Here is a 23,612-nt window from a genome sequence, read left to right as displayed (position 1 = left end):
CCAGGCCTGTGGGGTCACTGCCTTCCCTGTGGAGATAATGGTGGGACTCTAACCTGCATGCAGCCATGAGCTACTTCTGGTTCCACCTCTCCAAGAGCTCTAGTTCGGCTGCCAGTGGAAGCAGTATCCCAGACTCCTCAATTCACTCTACCTCCAGACTCTCAGCCTGGCAGGTTGCCTTAGGCCCAGTGCAATACCACCAGTGGTGGCTGGATATGGGCCCAGCTGGGATGGGTGAGTCGTCTCCAACACTAATCAATGGCGGGAACCATACCTAAGTGGTACTGTGACCCTGTGTGCCATGTCACAATGCCTTTCATTCAAATTTGGCCCAGTTGCTCCTCCATGATGATGAAGGGGTGGCTGACCCAAACCTGAATGGCACTGAGACCCCATATGCCAGGTCGCAATGCCTGTCACTCAAATTTGGCACAGCTGCCCTTTGGTGATTTTGGAGGCCCTCTCAAATGGGGGTCCCAGGGCAAACTTCCCCTTTTGCTATCTCCCCCTCAGTTATGGGTGGCCCTGTCTCCATCTGATCCAGACGTGATCTTCAGGTAGCCTCTATATTAGAATTTTAAACCTCATCCTTGTGAATTTTAACATCCGTTTTTCTCTGCAAACTCATTTATATACTCTATAGTAAATTATTGTACTTTTCCATGCATTTCTGCTGCTTTTCAATATTTTTCCTGTAAAAACTGAAAATACAATTCTATAAATCCATTTGAACCAGAAAATCCAAGGTATTCATATACAAATAGGTACCAAGACAACATACTACAGCTTTACAAAGATAGTTTTGCACCCACTGACTATAACTTACTAATGTAAATTGGTCATAGGCTTGCATCATGTCCTCCATTTTGTACTGTTCTAGCACCACAAAATTTTCCAGGTTCCCGCTTATCTTTCGTGCACAGTCTTGGCAATGTACAACATAGGTCTTTCGAGAATTGCTCTCACTGGTGACAAAAAGCAGATTAAAGACTTCCACCTGTGTGACAGGAAACAAATCAGTGTTGGCATCTGGTTTTGGAAAGCTACAAAAAATAAGGTGTGGCTGGTTTGAGATTTATATTCTGACTGTGTACGCGTGAACATAGAAAAAAGACAAAGTAGCTCAAGAAAAATTCACACTTCCAGGGTTCAGTCACAGAGGTAGACACTCTTCCAACTCATGTCTACTACTACTACTAGATTAAGATGTTTGAATGACAGCACTAAAGAAAGTGCAGGCAAATATTACCAAGCAAATTTCATAAGCTGAGGGTTACACTTGTAAGGTACATATTGTAAACATTATACCCATTTTGCAGATGGGGAAACAAAGAAATTAAGGCCAATATTTTCAAGTGCCTACTAATTTTCAGTGCATGCCTTTTTTTGGCTTCTCAGCTTGGGACAAGTGCCTGATTTTCAGAGGTGCTAAAATGATGCTTTTCATTTGGTCTTTAGCAAAACTGCTATCCTATTCTTTAAAAACATAATACAGTGTTAAATACTAGGGAGAATCAAAACACCTAGCAAGACAGGCATGTTCTGTGAAGAGTGCACTCCAAAGTTCTCTCTCTCTTTGGTGTCAAGTATCAGAGGGGTAGCCGTGTTAGTATGGATCTGTAAAAGCAGCAAAGAATCCTGTGGCACCTTATAGACTAACAGACGTTTTGGAATATGAGCTTCATGGGTGAATACCCACTTCGTCAGATGCATGTCTCTCCTTGGGGCTATTTCTGACCAGTGAAATACAACAACATTCTAAAAATCAAGCTCAGCGGATCAAATTCAGTACAGATGGGATGAACCTTTTTTTTTTAGAATCCCAGATAATCAAAAAGCACTGCATGACTAACAATATGTCCATTGCAAAAGAGAGTTTAGCAAAATACAGCCCATATCTAAAGGATTATATCGTAAGGGCTTAGGAGATAGCACTGTGTCTTCTTACATATATCTATTTACAGCAACTAGCAGATTGTGAGTGCTACTGTAATGCAAATAAAGAAATACAAAATTAGTAACAGCAGTAATAATAATGGAAGACATTCCAAAAATAGATCAATTTAAAATTGTGAAGTTCTTTACTTCTACTGACCTCACAAATGCTACAGTAATGAGCCGGTTCTTCCTTTGATCGCCCATGCCAGACAATCTCTTTTCCTGCAGCAATTAGAGCTTCCCTCAATGTCTGACACTGCTTGAGAGTTCTCAACAGGCAATACCTATCACAGAAATCCAAAGTAAATAATTATACACAAACATTTCCCCTGTATTTAGTTCAAAACTAAACTTTTATCTGTTGATTTATTCAACCTTAACCCCCACCACAACAGTCAGTATATTTCATTTTAATTTGAGCAAACGAAACTTCCTTAAACAGTGAAATACTGTGCTTTTCAGTGTACTGTAGCTATACAACTGTTTTAATCTAACATTATCAACAAGAAGTTTAGTTGACTTACTGGGCTAAAACAAACAGCTTACATTTCATATATGAAACTCAAAGCATTATGTTGCCAACCCAAAGCATCATTTTACACTAACATCCTAAAACGAAATCAATTCCTCAACACAACTGCCTTCCAGTGGCCTGAAGTGAGGAAATTTGAGTTCTGGTAGAAATTATTACAGATTAGGAGGAAAAAAATACTCAGACTAGTTTTAGAAAATATTTTCTCTTGATTTCGCTAGAAAAAAAATTATCTAAAAATGGAAGAAAATTTTGACATTGGCATGCTTACTGCATTAAGGAAAAAAAATGTAGTGTGCTCCCAAATGACTATTTACAATTGTTTGTAGTTTTTGTATGTAAATAACAAAAACCAGATTTGAATTTTAGCTCATCCTGTCAAGCAATATATCATTTTGCTTTCCAATATTATGTGAACTACAAGTGTGTTCTCATAAGTGGGCCAAAATGGGTCACCCGACATTTTTTAAATTTCAAATCTGTACGTCATTTACAATAATTTTCAGTTCTCAAATATCCTTGCATTTGACCAGTACTCTGATTTTCCTCTCCAAAAGGTAGTTACATACATTACAGACACTGGAAAACAAAGGGGAAGAAAAAATGCTAGAGGAAAACTAAGTGGAAAAAAGTTTTATTTCCCCATCCCGCCCCCCAAAATATTGTTCAAACACAGTGCTAGCACCTTACTTTCTTTTAATTTCATAGTCTTAAAATGCTAATGTATGTTTTATACTTTTTTCTTTATGTTAGCAAAAATTTAGATTATACACTGAGACTTTGATGTTTCATGCTTAAAATGTTCATCTATGTTCGCCCCTCCTGCCCGCAACACCCAAATCCAGGGACTTGTTAGCATTGTACTTCAAGAGCAACACAAACTCAAAGTTAAAATTGCAAATAAGCCCATTCTACATTAGCAACTGACACCACCTTCTGACATGCTGAACTTTCAAAAGTCGAAAAAGCTAAAATGCAGCCTATAAAAAACAAACCAACATTTTTTGGCTTGTGAATATAAAAGTTTTCAATAACTTTGATAATATATTTATTTAAAGTCTAAATAACTTTTCATTGCTAACACTGAGATAATTTTGTTTTGAAGTGACCAATTTTACGCCACTATAAAAAATGCTTAATACAAATACAATTTTAGCCCCTAATATATGACATACTTATACATATGCTTAATTTCAAGCACAAGTAATCCCCCACTGAAGTCAACAAAAGGAGTTATTCATGTGAGTAAAGCTAATGTTATGTGTATCTATCTTAAGTATTTGCAGGATCATGTCCTTAATTTTCAATATTTTGGTTTTTGACTATAGAAACTTAGCAAAATTCAAATAAGAGACCGTAAAAGCAGTGGCACTTTAAAAAAAGCACAATTTTCTTCATTATACATTTAAACCAGATTTTTTTTTTTTTTTTTAGTATCAAGTGATTTAAGTAACTTTATCCAATGGAAAAGAAAAGGTCTGGGATTATGTCAAACAAAAGCAGGAATGATCAAGTCAGAGAAGACAAGAGCTAACCACCTGGAAAAGTTTTGCCGCAGGAGATCAGGAAATTAATTTATATCAAAACCATAACATTTTTTTATTGAAACATTTTAAAAACAGACATCTCCTGGTATCTGGCACTGCGTCTTCCTGAGGCAACACATGCTCTCTCACCGGATTTCTGCCAGGGTTCACATCAGAATGTGGCCAGTGGCTGCCTTTTGGCACTGGTGAAGGGAAGGGAGCTGCTTCCAGCCGCAGGAGAGGAGGGGGAGGGAGTGATGACCAGGCCCACATCTTTGCAGAGCTCGTCTCTTCTACCCCCCAATCCCCGCTCCCCAGTGGCTGGACGCAGCTTGTCCCTTCCTGCCTGCACAGTTGAAAGGCAACTAACACCTGCAGGCTGCTGCTGTCCATGGACATAACCCAGCCGCCTCCTGTCCCCAGGCTACAGCACGGGTAGGTAGGGTTAAGCCCCAAGGATGAATTGTGCACCAGGGCCCAGGAAACTTGACTGCAGGGGCTTCACCGAACCCAGGCAGAGAGGTGGGTCAGCAGGGGAGGGAGCCTAAAGGATGAAGCAGCTCCCTGGGGGCAAGACCCAGGGTGAGGGTGTGGGGGTGAAGAGGGTGCTAAACCCCTGCCCAGGGGCTGCTGTGGAGTCTGCAAGGTTGGGGCATGAACAGGCTTGAAATTGCTTCCCCCCCCCACACCACTCCAGAGCTTAGCTGAGAGGCAGAGAGGCTTTCCCATGCCAGCACTGTGCGAGGTTTTGGCACGTGCAGGGCTCGGCTCCTCCTGGTCAGTGCCCCAGGCTGGAGGATCTTGGGCTTTCCCAGGGCCCCGGTCCAGCCAGAGGCAGTGGGGCAAGGAAGGAGACTGCCGGCCAGGCTGTTCGCAGGCTGAATGCTTGGACCAGCACGGAGTGCAGCGGGCCCCACATGTTGCAATTTGGCCCTGCCACCAGCCTTGCACACCCAACCCCATCATTGGTCACTGGACCCCCCACTAACTGCTGGTGGGTGGGCGGCTGGCGAGCAGGGAGAGAGACAGAAAATATGGGACAACAAGCCTATTTAAAAAAAAAAAGTTGGGACACGGGCAGGAGGGCTTAAATATGGGACTGTCCCTTTAAAAATAGGATGTCTGGTCACTCAAGATATGAGTCAACTGTCATTTAGCCCATCAGATGGCATTTACCAATATTTAAATCTAAACTGAGTACCTCTGAGAGAATGCAAGTGGAATTTCAATTATACACTTGCTCATTAAGAGCCATCATATTATACAATTATTCTATAAGAGTATCAGTTTATTTAATCTATTTAGTTCTTTAACTGAATTGCCATTAAGAATAATGCAGACTTCTGGGTCATATGGGGTAGGGTTCATAATTTGCTGGCTGCAGAAAATCAAATACATTAAATCTATGAAGGCTGTTGGTATGTGCAATCCCTAATTAGCCCAGCTCTCTCCAACATGCCATTGCAATCAGCTCTTTGAGATTAGCCAATTAAATTTTTATCAGTTAGAGGTAATGATAGGAAGGCAGCAGGTGGGATCAGTCCAGCATCAGACATCTGAGGACTGGAAAGACACCTTTTAATTTTCTGTCTATTCTATTTGCTGGCTATTCTGTTTTTGTAACTGAAAGTGCACAATAAAGTAGTATTTATTAGTTTAATAATTTAGGAAAAAAATCTGAAACAATACCTGCTTATGAAGTATGCCCTGAATTAAAAAGAAATTAAAAAAAACTGTCAATATTTTGTGCTCCCATGCTAATATTTAGATGGGTTCTTTGGGCAGGCCTAAAAGCCTTTCCCTCAATTGTTCTTCAGAGTCTCAGATTTCACTGTCAAAAAGTTTTCTAGCTGTTATAGTTGTGAAGAAAGCATTCAAAACAAGAGCAGATGCTGCAGTGATATCTGCCTAAGCTTTTAGAGAGCCTAAAAACTGTGATGCCAATGACAATAGTTAACAATATTGACATTTTAAAGTATTTCATTGCTAATCGAAGTATGTAAGAAAGAAGAATATCAGTATGAAGATCTACACCAGTGTTTCCCAAAGCATGTGATGCCTGAAGGACTTGTTAAGGGGAGGAGGTAGATGAAAGATGTAGAAATTAGCAACACAGTGGGGCTGATGAGAGGCACAACTAATTTCACTTTCCTGAAGGCAGGCTCAGCTTTCAAATATTTGGGAATCATGCTCTAAGTAGTATACTTTATTAGGGTATGGGATAGGTTTATGGTAAATAAGGGAAGCCCTTACAGTCTAGTACAGACATAGGGTGAACCCACTGTGAAGGAGATGTCAGCCTGATTTCTTCTGTGAGGAAGGGCAGTGAGGTCTGCTTCTGAACCTTTATATATTTGGTGAAGTTTTCAAAGCTTGGATTGCATCTTGTCCATCGCCTTGATGCAGGGCTGTTCTCTAAAAATATATCCTTCAGTAATTTTGTCTACTCTGGTGTAAATATCCTGGGATGAGTATCATCTGGATCTGCTGATTGGGCATATTATTTCCTAAGTATCCTTTTACTGATGCTTTTATAAACAATATCCCTCCATTGCTTTCTAGTTACACAGACTCCCATTTTCTTTATTTAATCCAAAATGATGTTTCTCCTTTAAAGCTATTGAGTATTTCAGTCATTTTAGGATTATTGTCTCCCTACTCATTCATTAATGTGTCCTCACTCTCTCTAATGTTTCCTTTTTCTTTTGGCCCGATACATTTGTAAATGCCTTTCTTATTCCCTTTAGACACTTTTGCTATCATCATCTGGGGATTCTTTTGTTTGTTTTTTTGGGAGATGGGGGTATCTTTTCTCAGAGCAATCTAACTTATTTTGGATATTATTATTTGGTTCCCCAAACAATTCCAGCCCCACTTTCAGATCTTTGAACACTGTTTTTTATAAGCTTCTAGTACTTTTTCTTTGCTTTTATTTAAAAGAACAATGCTGGATTGCATGCTTATTGTGGTGTTTTAAGATGCTCAAACTTTCTTTCAAACACACACATTTTAATTCTTCCCTTGCACATTCACATTTAGTTTTAAATAGTACTCACTGCCATGTATGCCAGTGCCTATATGTCACTGCAGAACATTTTTGCTTATTTTTCAAACGAGAAGCACAAGTCACTTTTTTATTTCAGAAAAAACTCCTCCTCTACCCTGTTTCCTGCCTATTTTGGTTCTTAACCTCCAGAAGAGGCAACTGTTTTAGACTATCTAGATGCCTTGGATTGCCTTGACTTGTGTCAATTTGGATACAAATCTGCATTTGGCACAGAGCTGGCATCTGTTGCATTTATTCAGAATTAGGAAGAGATAATTTATCAAGTTCAAGTGTTCATGCTGATATTCAATGAGCTATATTTGAAACCAATGGCTATAAAGTGTTGGCAATATAGCACAGAAACTAGCAGGAGGAGACACAGCTACTCAGGTGGCCCCATCCCTTTCCCCTTGGGCAGGTCCAGTGGATAGTTTTGGACAATGGTTCTTCTCTCCCAAGGGTACTCACATGAGTCTTCAGAGAGTACCAGATGGAACCTTTATTCTCTCTCTATATGGGGCCGAAATGAGGGCTAGAGGAGAGACATGAACTACAGTATGTTCTGTATGCTGACCACACCTTTCTGTCTCCATTTCAACTAACCTGATAAGTATAAACGAACACTTGTCTCAGAGTCTAGCAAAAACTGTGGGCTGGGTGGTGGCTCCCTGGGTGAGGCTTAATCCAGGTAAAACAGAAGAAATATTGGATAGATTGGGGAAAACAACTGCAAAGTATGACAAAATATTTTATCTGCCCATCTGATTAAAGGGTTCTTCATTTGTAGTATACATTTGCAATTTAGGCATCTAATTAGATTCCCAGAAGCTGTTAGTCAAACAGAAAGCAATAGTTCAGTTTTCCCTGGGTTTGCCAGAGAATCTCTGGGACTTCCCAAGCATGCTTACTGTGAGTTCTAGCATCTTCACTGAAAGGGTAAGGATGTTGGCTTTTTAATAAAGTCCGTCTTTACCCCAAAAGTTAGTCATGGAAGCTATACAGATGTTCACAACCCCTTAAAACCTAGACTCTTAAACAGTCTGACTAAAAATCCTTTCCTCTCTCAACTTTCAATCTTGGCATTTGTGTTGTCACCATTTTGTTAGTTCTCCAATCATCAGGGTGTTCCAGCCTAGAAAGAACGCAAATTTCTAATGTAAAAAAGAATAAGGAAAATACCCTCAGACTTTTTTTTTTTTTAATACATCCTTAAAGGAGAGGGGTGTGACAGTGTTATTTTCTCTTTGCTTTGCAGGGCTAAACCCAGTATTTTACAGGTCACCTTCAAGGTGATTTATAAGCCCCCCTCACCTTAAAAGGATGAGAGCTGCAGGGCATTCTTTGTGATGAGTCATTTACTCTGAAATTCATTCTCCTCTACTTGCCTGGAGTGACCCAAAAGGTCACAAATATGTTGGCCTACAGATTATTATTTCGGGGGGGATACTGTGCAGAATTCACATCCCCTGCAGATTTTTTCGCTTCGCTGCAGAAAAATGACTTTCTGATAGGGAAGCTGCAAGAGCCGTTGTGCACCCCTTCTGAGCAGCATAGGTGTGCCATTTTGGGTGCCTGGAGCAGCCATAGGACAGGTGTATCACCATAGGGGGCGGTGCGGAGGATGCTCCTGCCAGTGGCTCTTATCCTGCGCTGGGCTCAGCTGCTAGTCCCAGCTGGCCTGGGAAGGATGGGACTTCCTCTTCTCCTGCAAGGAATGGCCAGGGCAGACCCAGCCCCCATAAACCTCTTTTGGCTGCAGGAAGCGCCGCACACTCCCCCTACTTCCTGCCCCCATCACTCCTCAGTCGTGGAGGGAGGGATAACTGTGTGGGGGACTGCTCCCCTGTCCACCTAACTCCCATGCATCCAGATGCCCCCATGCCCAGATACCACTGCCAAGTCTCACCCCCAGCGCCAGAACCCCCCATCAAGGCCCCCACACCTGAAACCTCACCCTGCTGAGCCTCACCCACTGCATCTGGAATCCCCCTACACTCAGCCCCTCTGCTGAGCCCCACCCCCACACCTCGAGCCCCCCCACTGAGCCCCACCCCTGCACTGAGACTGCCACCCCCAAGTCCCCTGCACTCGAATTCCCACCCTGAAGAGCCCTATCCACATGCTTGGACAACCCCAATGAGCCCTCCGCACCCAGACCCTTACCTTATGAGTCCCAACCAGCTGCACCTGGACCCTCACCTCAGACCCATTCTCCCAGCACCAGATTTCCCCCCCACACACACACACCCAGACCACCCCGCTGAGCCCCAACTACCTTCACTGGACCCCAATGCAGTTCCATTGCCCCTGCGCTCAGGCTCCCCACTGAGCCACCTGCACCCAGAAGACCCCACACAGAACCCTCTCATCACACGTGTATCTCCCTACACTAAGGCCCTCTATACTTGGATCCTGCTATGCTGAGCCTGCCTGCCCACACCTGGTGCACCTGGCATGGAGGGACAGGGCTCCAGGGTATTTCTGGAGCAGACCCAGACCTTTTGCTGTGTCATGGTCTGAAGCAGCCGCACCACTGAGTCTCTGTCCTGGGTGATGGTGGTAGCGGCGATCTCCCACCACTGTGCAGCCAATGGCTTATGCTCCCCACTGCCATGCTGGAGCCTCTGCATTTATTTATTGACATGTAAAATTTGTAGAATTTTAAAATACTGTGTGCAGAATTTTTACTTTTTGGCACAGAATTTTTAATTTCTTGGTGCAGAATTCCCTTAGGAGTAGAATATGCTGGAATGCTCATCTGCTTTCTCAGGATTTCAAAGGGTGGAAGTGATGCCAGATGATTTATTTTTGTATGGATTTGTATGGCTTGAAAGATATGTTAAAGATGACTTGAACCTGTGAAACACACTTTTCAAAACATTCAATTTTGAATCCAGACTGTTACCAGCTCATGTACACAATTTAATCAGCTGCAGAACTCTTCAAATGAAAGGGGGGTGGGGGGAGGAGGAAGGAAGAAGAGGCTTTCCAAACTCTGCCTCCTTGCTTGTCAAGGTGTTTTCCCTGCACCTCTTGGTGATAGGATATAAATCAGCTAAATGCGAGTACTGGAAATGAACAAGTACATTTACTATTAAAATATTTAGTTTAACTTTAAAAATAATTAAACATGCTCACCCTGAGTCTGAAGTTTACTGACAGCAGAAGGCCTAATCTTTCAACTGGTTATATATAGGCAGACCCCTGTGCTCCTGAAGGGCCACATCAGAGTCAACAGAGGTCTGTCTGCATACAAGTTGCGAGACTGAAACCTAAAATATTTTTTAAAAAACTCTGGAGTTCACAATTAAGATAAAAATCTCAGGAAATTTAGGCCTAAAAGTTACACTGAATACCTAATTCACCACATCAAAACAGCATTCATTTCATGTAATGCTAAACACAATCTAACAAAATGGATTTCACTAGAAAGATATTATTTATTCTGTAAATAAAAAAAGATCACCCTTCTTAAATGAAGTTTTAATTCACAATCTTTTCAAATTAAACGTGACTTTGTTTCATTCTGTTTTAACAGTCAAAATAAGAACAGTCAAAATAAGAACAGTCAACTGTCAAAATGGATATACAAAAATTTAAAATACACTTACTTGATCATTTCAAAAAGCTTTGGATCTGAGACCTTTATATTTCGTGCCATGTTCCACGAAAGATGAATCATGGGCACTATTGACTTGACGCTCTGCAGTTTATTCCACTCGTACCGTTCCACTGCCAATTTATATTGACAGGCTATAAGAAAAAGTTACAGAAAACATTCAGATAAGCCAATAAAGGATATAATAAGATTTCTTGGTCATTCTCAAAACCTGAATTTTGTAAAATTGGAGAAAACTACACACTGTAAGCTACGGTGGTTGCCATTACAATTTTTACAGCTTTGAAAGTAAATTTTTACACAATAGTCTCTTATATTTAGGGATTCACAGCTGTTGATTTGCTGTTTTACTGCAGGTGGAAGTTGCAGCTCCATGAACTGACAAAACTTTCTGCTTTTGTATGTGCCAGTCAATTCAAGTGATCTTGGAATGATACTGCTTATAGCACTAAACCAAAATAAAGTTTGTTGTGTGCATTACTATTTAAGAAAATCATTATTTTTTGAGGTACCTAATGGTCCTCTTTTGTCTGCTGTGTTTCCTCCCGTTATCTGGGATTATCCTTCTATTTTTCTATTTATATCAGGTTGAACCCTAATGATGTTACATAATTCTCTTGTAGCTGTATGTTTGAAACATCTAGCCAAATGTTTTTATTGGTTTTAAACTGAAAGACTGTACTTAAAGCTAATATTCCTGGAGCTTTTTAAAAAACTCAAGAATTTTATGCTGGTTTATAATTGCCTGTAATTATTAGAAATAGGAGAGCTCATTGGTCTTGAAAAAACTAACCAGATGGATAGTTCCCTGAAACCTCTTGCCTAGATATATGAATAGGATGAGGAGAGGAGAAATGAAGGAACTGGAGTGCAAGGTAGAGTGAGTTCATCTGATCATTTCCTTTCTCTGCTTGTCTTTATACCAAAATGTATAGTTGCGATTGTGGTGAGGCTTAGTCTTTCAGCCTTCCTTCAGAGGAAAACATTTCAGGTTTTAACATTATACAGTTTGTGCTGAAATAGTTTCAAGGGAATATGCAATTTTTATCTAGTAAAATATGGTCAATTAATACAAAAAGCCCAAGAGAGTTGGGATGCATGTGGTACAATATGAACAAATTATTTATGTCACCATACATATTATTTCACCATACCTGTAAGAGGGCCAACATTCCAAGCAATGTTGTTGCACCAGCCAATAGCCTGAACCCAATGAACAGTGCCAGCATTTATCCACACCAAATCCCCAGGTCTCTGAATAAACCTATAAACTGGGACATTGGCTTCATACAAGTCTTCCAGGTTAGGCCACCAAGAGCCCATTAAGAAATTCATATTATTTCTGAAACAATAGGAAAAAAAAAACAGTCTTCCACATTTACCAATAGATAAATTAGGGGTCTAAGCCTACTAACAAGATAAAGTTAAGTTAATCAAAATACTTGCATACAGTGATTACTATTACAAATACTTCCAACTAGTAACTGATGACACAGGAAATGGTAAAAAATAAAAAAAAACACAACCCCAGTGTTTTCTTCTCCAAGCGGCTGATCTGAATCCAGGGTTGGGTCATTATGTCCTGAATCTGTATGTAGCAATTTGGCTGTATGTGCGAAATGAGCAGATGGCCTCCATTTATTGTCCAGGGTTATGGCTACATTACTTTTTCTTAGCAATACTGGGAAATGTTATCACTAATACAACTTCATTGGTAGTCACAATCAACATAATATTAGTCTAATCTAGATTAGACAAGGCATAGTGACTAGTGAACAAATCTTCAACATGACCACCACCACTAGCTCTTCTTATCAGTCTCAGTAAAAAGGCCAAGGTATTAGTTGCTATGGTGACTCAATTAATTCTCCAACCCATCGATTTAACAGTACAGTCTATATGCTAACCACTATATAATAATTGTACCGTTAATTATAAATTGCTGTCAGATCAGCTAAAGAGTTCTGGTTCATAAATTTCTTCTAGTGAATAAATACATATGATCTATCAGTCATCAATAATTCAATCACTAACTTTTTTTTTTTTAATCCTCTTCCAAATCTTACTTGAAACTGTTCATGAAGGCCATCTTTAGACTTTTTCTTCATATATTTTAAATGAAAGGGCTGATTTGAGCTGGGCATGTCCCTTTTATCTGTCCTCTTTGATCTCCTGGGCCTGTCAAGCTGCTCTTAAGCCTGACGCCACGTTATTTGTGAGATGGTAAGGCCTAGAACTGCGCTGCATTATCTTCAAAGAATTTCAGAGAGCCTGAATCACTGAACTACTTTGACTTTTCGCCTTCCACCTTTTGATTTCCTCTAGCAGTTTCAGAATGCTCTGACTCTAGTTCCAAGCTGTTTGTCATGTTGGTGACATATTTTTTTTTACAATATTTTTTCTGTTGTTCTCATAGTGGCTCAGTTTTGTGCAGTCTTTGAAAAGAATGTATCACTATCATACAATCAAATAATGAACACATAAGAAAACCCAAATGTAGTTTAAAAGTTTGCTAATCTACAGAATCAACACAACATGGATTTATTTTCATTGCTGATTGTGAGACACTATGGCCATTAAAAAAAAAAAAAACCTGCAAAAACACTTGCATGTACACAAAATACACTTGAATAACTAAGCAGATTAATCATGTATGGGAGCAATAAATATTTCCCTGTCGTCCTTCTAACGTACCTTAACACTGATATGGAAAGACCACCACTTGAGTAAGAGTGCTAGTTAGTATTCATGTACGTAACAAAAAATCCAAGAGAGTGGTGGCAATGATTATATGATGCATTATGTAAGGTGGAAATTGGATTGAGGTCTTAAAATACATCTGGGGCCATCACACCCATCTGGGAGTAATAACTTTTGAGCCCTCCTGATATGGTCTGAATTTGAACCTCGGACTTACAAGTCTCCATATGCATTACAAACCCCCGATGTAATCTATGCTCCCTCCCCTGCCACCTTTATTTATTTATTTATTTTTTAAAAGTCCTGAAATAAATCTAAGTTAAGTGCTGATTGTCAGGGGCAAACTAACCTGAGGCAACTGAGATAAAAATGAAGTTGGCTGTTTTTTGCACGTTGCCATTTATTTGACTAAAATGCTGATTAAGATCTAGTTTTTTCCTTTATACTTTAACAGACTTTTCTGTTTCATTAGAAGCTATAAAATATTACCTTCACCTCCCCACTGACAGCATGCGTGATGTGTTTCTGCATCTAACAGAAATACATACAGAAGCCCTCAAAACATCTGAGGATAGCATCTGAAACTTACTTTTCACAGAAGTCATTCAGGACACCCCAATAGCTTTCAGGAACAACAAACCATTCACAGTCACCTGGACCAATATTTATATTTACTGAACAGAAGTTGTTATTTTCCTGGTGACCTAAAATTCATGAGAAAAACTATTATTTTCACAGTGATGATACTTTTGTTTTGACAGCACTGTGAACACAAAGTACTATGTAAGTGCTAATTATTATTAAGGCAAATTATATCACAGCTTAATTATATATATTTGTACATAATGCCTAGCACCACAGCGTTTGAGTCTACCCTTTTTTTTAAAATACACAATTAAAACACTGTTGCTTTGGATATGTATTAGTGACAAAACAGTTTTGCTTTGATTTGTGGATGACTAAAAGTTATCAATTTCTCTAATCTCTGATTTGCATAATGCTTTGTGGCTCCCCTCTTGTAGATCTTAAGAGCTCTGCTAGACCTAAGCTTCAAATCAAACACAATTATTACATTTATTTTGAGGGTACCTGGAGGCCTGAAGCAAGATTGGGGCCCCACTATTTTAGGTACATAGTAAGAAATAATCTCTGCCCCAAAGAGCTTTCAATCTATATAGACAAAACAGACTAAAGTAGTATTACCTCCATTTTACTGATGGGAAACTGAGGCACAGATACACTAAGGGACTTGCAGAAGGTCACATATGAAGCCAAAGGCAGAGCCAGGAACAGAACTAAGATCTCCTAAATCCTAGTTCAATGTCTTAATCACAAAACTATCTATCATTGAAGGATATCTTTTACCTTCAGGTGACGAGTTTAAATTAAACAAGGTTTAGCTCTTAAAGGTTTAATTATAAACTGCCATTCTAGGAATTTACAAGATCTGCTGGAAAAGCTTACAAAAGCTTGCAAGATGTGCAAACGAAGTAAGTCAATCATGTCTAATTTTTCTTAAAGAAACAGATAATTAAATGCAATAGGTTAGCAATAATGAATATTTAAGGTTGTGAAAATAAACACACTTAAGTTAGGAAATTTCAGACAATGCTACAAGAGAAAGTAACTGTCACTTTGCATATGCAGCATGAAGCATTTTCTAATTTCTTGTTAAATTGATACTCTAATATGCTCTTTTGTTATATTTACGCACATCATAAACTATATAGGATCTGCAATGTGATCAGGTTAACACCTTCTTAACTTTATTGTTTGATTTTTTCCATGGAAAATGTCTGTACTTACCTGGTGTCCTACTCCCTGGAACCTTCATGTACAACTGGACTGTGTTCATTCCCAGGACTGTATGACCAACATGGCTTAGAAGATTTCCTGCTGACACCACACGTACAAAAGCAGGAAGTTTTGTCAGTTCATGGAGCTGCAACTTCCACCTGCAGTAAAACAGCAAATCAACAACTGTGAATCCCTAAAGTTCATGGGATACTTTGGGAATTATATTAACAGCATTTTATAAAACTGTTAACATACAGGTTACAGGAATAGAAACTGTTACTGCATGTTTTCATGTTTCTTGAAGAAAACGTCATACACAATTTAATGTCTCATTCTAGAATTATACCAATTCACATGTCAATTAATGCTAATGTTAAATTGGAATCTAAGTCTTAATCGTAGAACAGTCCATTCTGGCCTAAGTTTTCAGAAAATTACATTTCAGAATTGTACACCTATCTTACAGTGATTGTGCATGTAACTGTGGTAACTGCATACATATTAGGTGTGCAATTGAGTGCACATACTTCTGAAAACTTAGGTCTCAGAGACCACAGATCCCTAACTTTAAGTTCGGAAATGTAACAAAAATTCCTGCTATTCTTTAAACTTGAAATTTCAGCACATACATCACATAAAACCTCTATGTATTAAACTGCAAACAATCCCCAATTAAAAGAAAAATCCCACTACAAATTCCCACCAGTCAATATCAGTATATGAAAGTGGAATTCCATCCTTATTCTTCCCTCCTGCTTCGATTACTGCAAGAATCTGTTTACTAAGAAAGAAGGATGGATGTGGTGGTGAAAAACACAGTTACCTTTTCCGTAAGTGGTTTTCTTTGAGATGTGTTGCTCATGTCTATTCCACAATGAGGGTGCGTGCTCGCCATGTGCACCGGTGCTGGAAGTTTCTTCCCTAGTGGCATCCGTAGGGGAGCACCCCAGCGACCCCTGCAGTGGCACCTCTATGGTGCGGTATAAGGGGCACTGTGCACTCTCTCCACCCTCAGTTCCTTCTTGCCAGACAACTCTGACAGAGGGGAAGGAGGGCGGGATGTGGAATAGACATGAGCAACACATCTCGAAGAACACCAGTTATGGAAAAGGTAACTCTCTTTTCTTCTTCAAGTGATTCCTCATGTGTATTCCACAACAGGTGATTCCAAGCTATATCTGTTGGAGGTGGGAAGGAGTTCACAAACTCTCAGGACCGAGAATGGCCCTTCCGAACCTGGTGTCCTCCCTGGTCTGAGACACAATTGCATAACGCGAGGTCAACGAGTGAACTGAAGACTACGTTGCAGCCCTACAAATGTCCTGAATGGGGACATGGGGCAAAAAGGCAGCAGACAAGGCCTGCGCCCGAGTCGAATGCGCCCTCACAATTGGCAGCATTCCTGCCAGGTCATAACAGGTACGGATGCACAAGGTGATCCAGTTGGAGATTGGCTGAGTGGAGATTGGCTGACCCTTCATGCGCTCGGCTGAGGCGATGATCAGTTGCAAAGACTTTCTGAGTCACTTAGTCTGCTCCAGGTGGAAAGCCAGAGCTTGTCTCACATCCAGCGTGTGGAGACGGTGCTCCTCACTGGATGCATGGGGCTTGGGGCAGAGGACCGACAGAAAAATGCCCTGTCCCATGTGAGAAGCGGAGACCAACTTTGGACAGAATGAAGGGTGTGGGAGGAGCTTATCTTTATGAAACACCGTGTACGGGGGCTCGGAGGTCAGGTCCCTGAGTTCCGAGTCCTGCCTAGCTGACATAAACACAACCAGGAAGACCACCTTCCACGAGAGGTTTGACCAGGATCATGTGGCTAGCGGCTCAAACGGAGGCCCTGTGAGACGGGCCAACACCAGGTTTAAGTCCCACTGTAGGACAGGGGGCCTAACATACAGGAAGAGGCCAGTCACAGCATGGAAGAATACAGTGTGGCTCTGCACCAGAGGATGGAAGGCTGATATGGCCACTAGGTGCACCTTGACTGCTGAGGGCGCCAGGCCCTGTGCTCTAAGATGAAGAAGCTAATCCAGAATAAACTGGATCGGGGCGACCAATGGGGAAATGCCCTGCTCGTCTTCCGATCTGGAAAACTAGATCACTTTTCCAAGTAGGCTTGGCGCATGGAGGGCCACCTGCTTTCTAGGACGTGCTGAACCCCTTCCAAACATGTCCTTTCCTCCCTACCTAACCATTGAGCAGCCACGCCGTGAGGTGGAGTGCCACTAAGTCGCGGTGGAAGAGTTGGCCCTGGTCCTCAGAGAGCAGGTCCAGGCAGGATGGCCCCGTACCAATGCTGCCTGGGCCATGCCGGGGCAATCAGAAGGGCCTGGGCCTTGTCAGTCTATCTTTTTCAAGAGATTGCTGATCAGTGGAAATGGGGAAAAGGTATAGGGAAACTGGCTTAACCAGGACAGGAGGAAGGCATCAGATATAGCGCCTCCCCCTCAGCCCCCTCACCCCCCAGAGCAGAACTGGCAGCAGCGACCGATCTGCCAAGTCGTGAACAGGTCCACCTAGGGAGTTCCCCACACTTGGAAAAGTCTGTCTGCCACCTCTCGGTGGAGAGACCACTTGTGCTGTTAGAAGTCCCTGCTCAAGTGATCTGCCTATGCGTTCTGGGCACCTGGCAGATGGAAGCCCTGTAGCCAGATGTCATGGGCTATATAAAAGTCCCACAGTCTGAGGGCTTCAGGCAGAGGATAGGGCCCTATCGTGCCTGTTGATGTAGAACATTGAGACTGTGAGGACCTTGAGCACCCAGCCCTCCAGGTGCAAGCGTAAGGCCACGCACACCAGCTGTACCGCCCTCTACTCCTTGACGTTTATGTGGAGGGTCAGTTACTGAGCTGACCACATACCTTGTGTCTGAAAGTTCCCCACACAGCCCCCCCCCCCCGAATGGGACCCCTTGGACCATGTTTCTCGGGAAGGACCACCACCGTAGAGAGGTGATCACTGGCTCGGATACCGTGAGGACTTTGTCCATCCTGTCCCTGGCCTGGGAGAACTCCAAAGCCAACCAGAGATGGAGGGGTCTCATCCTGAGTCTGGCATGATGGACCACATACGAGCACACTGACATGTGACCCAAGAGGTGGAGGCATGCTCTGGCTGTTGTCACCGGAAACTCTGTGACCGTGTTGATGAGCCCCTTCAGGGTCTCGAATCTGTCCGGTGGGAGGAAGGCTCTGGCCAACAAGGCATGCAGGACCTCCCCAATAAACTCTATGCGCTGTACCAGAACAAACGTGGACCTGGTGCTGTTACCAACAGGCCTAAAGTAGTGCACTTGAACAGAAGGAGCGTCACGTGATCCCGCACCTGCGACCAGGAGCTGCCCTTGACCGATCTGTCATCCAGATAGGGGAAGATCTGGACCCCCTAGTGCCTGAGGTAAGCCGTCACCACAGACATACATTTCATGAATACTGTGAGCAGTGGACAAGCCAAATGGGAGGACCGTAAATTGGTAGTGTTCCTGTCCCACAGTGAAACAGCGGAAGCATCTGTGCCCCCCGAATATCTGAATGTGGAGGTAAGTGACCTGCAGACTGAGAGCAGTGTACCAGACCCCGGGATCCAGGGAGGGGGATGATGGAGGCCAGGAAGATGATGTGGATCTTGAGATTCATTATGTACTGGTTCAGGCCTCGCAGGTCCAAGATGGGCGTAAGCCCCCATTTGGCCTTCGGGATAAGAAAATAGTGGGAGTAGTACCACTTGCCTTTGAACTCCTCCGGTACCGCTTCCACCACTCCTAAGACTAGGAGCCACTCCACCTCCTGCTCGAGCCGGGAGATGGTGTTGAGGACTCATCAGTTAAGGTCAGCCATGACCACTCTGGGAGGACACACAACCGAACAGAGAAGAGAAGCTTTATCGGGGGGTGGATCCCTGATAAGAACTGACAGGGTGCCCCCGGGCGTCCCATCAAAACCGCCTTTTCCCTGCTTGCTTGCCCTTGGAGGACCCAGGCTGGGGGAGGGGGGGCAGGATGAGACTGCCTCTGTGGGCGCCTCTTATAATCCTGTGACTTCTTAGAAGCGGTCTCGTATTTTGACTGGGTGGCCTGAGCAGGAGTCTGCTGTGGCTTGAACTAAGATTTAGCCAGAGCCCGAACACAGAGACCCAGAGTCTGGAGAGTCGTGCAGGAGTCTTTCAGGCCATGCAGCTTTGTATCTGTTTGTTCCACAAACAGAGCTTTGCCGCCAAACGGGAAGTCCTGCAGGGAGGTCTGCGCCTCGCTGGATAGCCCAGAGAGCAGGAGCCATGACACCTTTCTCATAGACACCGCGGCGGCCATGGATCATGTAGCCTTGTTCGCTGCATCCGAAGGTGCCTGCACGGTTGCCCTGGCAGCTGCTGTGCCCTCCTCCACCAGCGCTTTGAACTCCTTTCTGTCCTGTTCCCGGATGGAACTCATACTGGCCCAGGAGAGGCTGGTGGTTCGCCACCCATAACTGGAAGCTCAAGGCTGAATAATTTTTTCTTCCTAATGAGTCCAGCCTCCTTGAATCTTTATTTTTTGGGGCCGGGGCTGGTTGGCCCTGCCATTCCCTTTGGTTGACCAACTCGACCCCCAGGGAGTTAGGAGCAGGGTAGGCGTATAAGTATTCATGCCCCTTTGTGGGTACAAAATACGTGCGTTCTGCTCTTTAGAAATGGGGGCCAAGGAAGCTGGGGTTTGCCATAGGGCATTTGGAATTTTCACCACCCCTTCACGGAGAGGCAAGGCCGCCCTGCCTGGTGCTGAGGAGAACAATACATTAAACAGGGAGTCCAAGGACTTCATCTCCTCTGCTTGGAGGTGGAGGCTTGATGTCACCCTTTTTAAGAGTTCTTGGTGGGCCATGAAGTCGTCCTGTGGGACAGAAGGAGGAGGGGCCGTAATTGCCTCATCCGGGGAGGGTGAGGGTGCAGTACTTTGGGTGTCCACCAGCACCGGAGGGTCCACCACCTGGTCAGTTTCCAGGCACAGTGCCGAGGACGTACGTCCCACTGACTCTTGCTTCGGAGATCTGGAGAGGGAGGCCGAAGGTCCTTCTGAGGTTCTGGCCACCGAGCAAGCCCCCACTGGGGGCTGCGTCAGAGGCCACGGTGCCCCCTGGTACCACTGGGCTGGCTGTTCGCCCTGGCCCATTGATGGACGACTACAAAAGGAGGCCGGGCTGACATACAACCTGCTGCTGTCTCTGGACTGGGAGGAGCAGCAGCTGGGAGTGATGCCAACCACGGAACTGAGATCCCGACGTGGAGGACCAGTACTGAGAGTCTCGGTCAGATGGAACCGACCCTGACAGCCGGTGGGCATCAAGGGCGATCCATGTGAACTTTGCCCTGAACGGTTGCTGGGTGGCGAATTGCGTCGGGAATGTTCCCTCGCCCAAGACCGGTACCAAGTTGGGGTGACTGCGGTGACCCCAGCAGCGGCTTGCCTTTGGTGCGCAGGGCTGACATCGGTGGTGCTCCTGGTACTGGCATGGACATAATGTCCTGGGCCACCTACAGGGCCTCCGGTGTGGAGGGCATCCAGACATGAATGGGCCAGGCTACTTTGCTCGATTTGAGTCAGAAGCCTAGAGGCCCGTGGGGATTGAAGACTCCCTGAGATGAGTCTAGCCTCTGTCCTGGGTTTACTCTAGTGCTGCGGTGAAGAAGGCCTCTTCCTAGCCTTCTTAGCGTGCCCCATGGATGGAGAGTGGTGCCGACTAGTTCATGGCACTGAAGGGTCACTGTGCACTGACATCTTGGTGCTCGATGCTGACATGGAGCAGCATACCAGCGCCGGGGTCAGGGCCGACTCCATCAGAATAGCCCGGAGCCTAACATCCCTTTCTCTCTTGGTCCAAGGCTTAAACGACCTGCAAATCTTGCAGTGATCACTAAGATGGGTTTCCCCCATATAGCGTAGGCACTCCGCGTGCAGATCACTCAGTGCCATAGATTGCCTGCAAGTGTTGCACAACTTAAAACCTGGGGCACAGGGCATACCCCGGCCCTTCCGCTCTAGCTACACTAAACAACTAACTATCGGTACCATACACTGAGCGAACAAGCAATTTTAGGGGAAGAGCCACAGAGAAGCTGGAGCAGAGCAGTTCCGAAGTACCTTCACTAGTGGCAAGAAGGAACTGAGGGTGGGGGGAGCGCGCAAACTGCGCCGTGGAGGTCCCTTGGAAAGGCAAAACTTCCGGCACTGGTGCATGTGGTGAGCACGCACACCTATCGTGGAATATACATGAGCAATCACTTGAAGAAGAGAAGGCAGGCTATGGATCAGGATGAATTTCCTGGAGAGAAGCAATTCCAGTATAGGTGATGGGAATAGGAATGCAAAAGTAGAGCCCAAGTGGTGAACATTAAGCTTATGAGAAAAAATGGGAGGATACGATGATGGGCATGAAGGGTGGATACATCACACACAAACCTATGTTTAAAAAATATTAAGGCTGCAAAATCAAGTACTCAGAAGCTAGGAAATGTCAAATGAGACAGAGTCCTGTGGAAATAACAGTATGTGATCACAATATACAGTCTTTGCACATATACACAACGGGATCATATTTCCTCACTTATGACTGCATGACCCTGCAATCTAAATAATGTTCTTTTAGTATGTTTTGTGCATGTAGTTTTCTAGGTTTTTAAAAAAGCACACACAAAAAATCCATCACATGGCATTGTTCTGATACTCATGTGGTTCATCAGTAGGGTTGGAACTTTTAGATCCACTATACAGACCTCTGCCACTTGGGCTAATGGAGTAACTGATGGGCAAGAGTATCTTGTTATCCTCTGTTGGGGGATGAGATACTTTGCCAATGGGTTTCACAGATATTTGCTGGCAGCAGAGGAATGGTGAGACTCAGGGATTTTGGGTTCTATTCCAGGCTCTGGAAAGTAGTATGCTTTGGTGCACACAAAATCTTTTGTCCATTTCCCCAAAGTTTGACTACTCCTAATCTGTTCCCTCCATTGTCTCAGTCCTGCCTCATCTATACCCCTGGTTCCTTGTACCAGTGCCAGGGCAGGTCTACACTACGGGGCTAAGTCGATATAAATTACGGAACTCCAGCTATGTGAATAACGTCAGCGTATGTTAGGGAGACTTATTTCGGTGTCTATACCATGCTGGGTCGATGGGAGAAACTCTCCTGTTGACTTACTTTATGCATCTCGTTCCGGTGAAGTACTGGAGAGCGATCTGTGGTCGATTTAGCGGATCTTCACTAGACCCGCTAAAATCGACCCCCAGTGGATCCATCGCCACACAGTGATTCCCCAGTAAGTGGAGACAAGCCCCCAGTCTCCAATTCTCAAGACTTCTCATTTCAGTCCCAGTCCCCTTTCCCAGCGAATACTAGTCTCTCTCTCTTTCTCGGCTCACTAGCTTAGTATCAATCAGCATTATACTAAAAGACAATGGAAGCAAACTACATTCTTTTCTCTTGAAATGTGTGCATAATCTCTTAAAATACAAGTCTTTCATCAGAACTCTTTGCTAAGAAAGGAGAGTTAGGAGAGAAGATGAAGTCTTTTGGAAGTGCATTTTAAAGTCTTAATGCATACTGTGTGAAATACTTGGGAACAAACAAGATGAGAGAACAAAAGACTGGAATTTACTATTATACACAGAATGACACGAACTAGGAGATATGTAAAGGAATGTTTTGAATAGGAAGGGTATGTTCTGGTGCTATACACACTGTGTGTCTTCTAAAGTTTGTTTTCCTCTCAATTACGCTACTGTGATTGAGAGTTGTAACTAAGGAAAGTATATTGAGAAGCCTTGAGGCCTTCTGATAAAATCCTAACTTTCCTTCAAACTCTCGCTAGGAAAAACACACAGCTCAGCCTTTAAAAACACTTTCAGTCTCACATCATGAATTTATTTATTACAGAACTTTTGCAACTGGCATCTACCTGCCTCAAAACACCAAGAATTTAACTGTATAAGTATTTGGCTTCAATTAATTTAGGGGCTGGGAATTCTAATACTTTGCAAAGATATGTGTTTCCTATATGGCAATATGGTGTTGCTGCTGTGTAATCAGAAAAACGCATATTTCTTTTAAACTGCCGAAGCAACTGTTATGTAACCAATGATAAGATAAGCAACTCTACAATTAACTGGGAGCCAAATCCAAATACATATCAGAAAATTATATGGATAAAGTATGCATAGTTTTATTAAATAAAAAAAAAAATTAAAATGAGCTACAGGAACCTAGACATGAGGAAATAAAATAGGAAACCCTCTAGATAAATAATAAAGATGGGTATGTTGGCTCAACTTTGTTTAGAAAGTATTGTGATAGACCCAGGCCAGTTGGGAACAGCAGAGTAGTAGAAGGGAGATATACTGGCCACTGGATAAGCAGTTTTTTGTTCCCTGAGGGACCAGAGCAGGGGCTGCTCCAGGCTAATGAGAACACCTGACTCCAA

General features: G+C 43.2%; 1 protein-coding gene across 9 annotated transcripts in view; it reads right to left on the bottom strand.

Annotated features, from left to right (window-relative positions):
• KDM6A (lysine demethylase 6A) overlaps positions 1-23,612 on the bottom strand; it is a 297,125-nt gene that overhangs the window by 2,075 nt on the left and 271,438 nt on the right. For 8 of the 9 annotated variants that reach the window (XM_030576524.1, XM_030576540.1, XM_030576549.1 and 5 more), the window contains 6 exons: positions 15,168-15,316; positions 13,951-14,065; positions 11,816-12,003; positions 10,654-10,795; positions 2,096-2,222; positions 827-997 (listed from right to left, as the gene is read on the bottom strand). In XM_030576524.1, the coding sequence (XP_030432384.1) occupies positions 827-997; positions 2,096-2,222; positions 10,654-10,795; positions 11,816-12,003; positions 13,951-14,065; positions 15,168-15,316 (892 nt within the window). Of the gene's footprint in view, positions 1-826; positions 998-2,095; positions 2,223-10,653; positions 10,796-11,815; positions 12,004-13,946; positions 14,066-15,167; positions 15,317-23,612 lie in introns of those variants that run through there. The other variant, XM_030576584.1, reaches the window with a different exon arrangement.

Source organism: Gopherus evgoodei, chromosome 1 (assembly GCF_007399415.2).
Source record: "Gopherus evgoodei ecotype Sinaloan lineage chromosome 1, rGopEvg1_v1.p, whole genome shotgun sequence".
Lineage (NCBI taxonomy): Eukaryota > Metazoa > Chordata > Testudines > Testudinidae > Gopherus > Gopherus evgoodei.
Note: the sequence above shows the minus strand (reverse complement) of the source record. Positions and strands in the feature narration are given on the sequence as shown.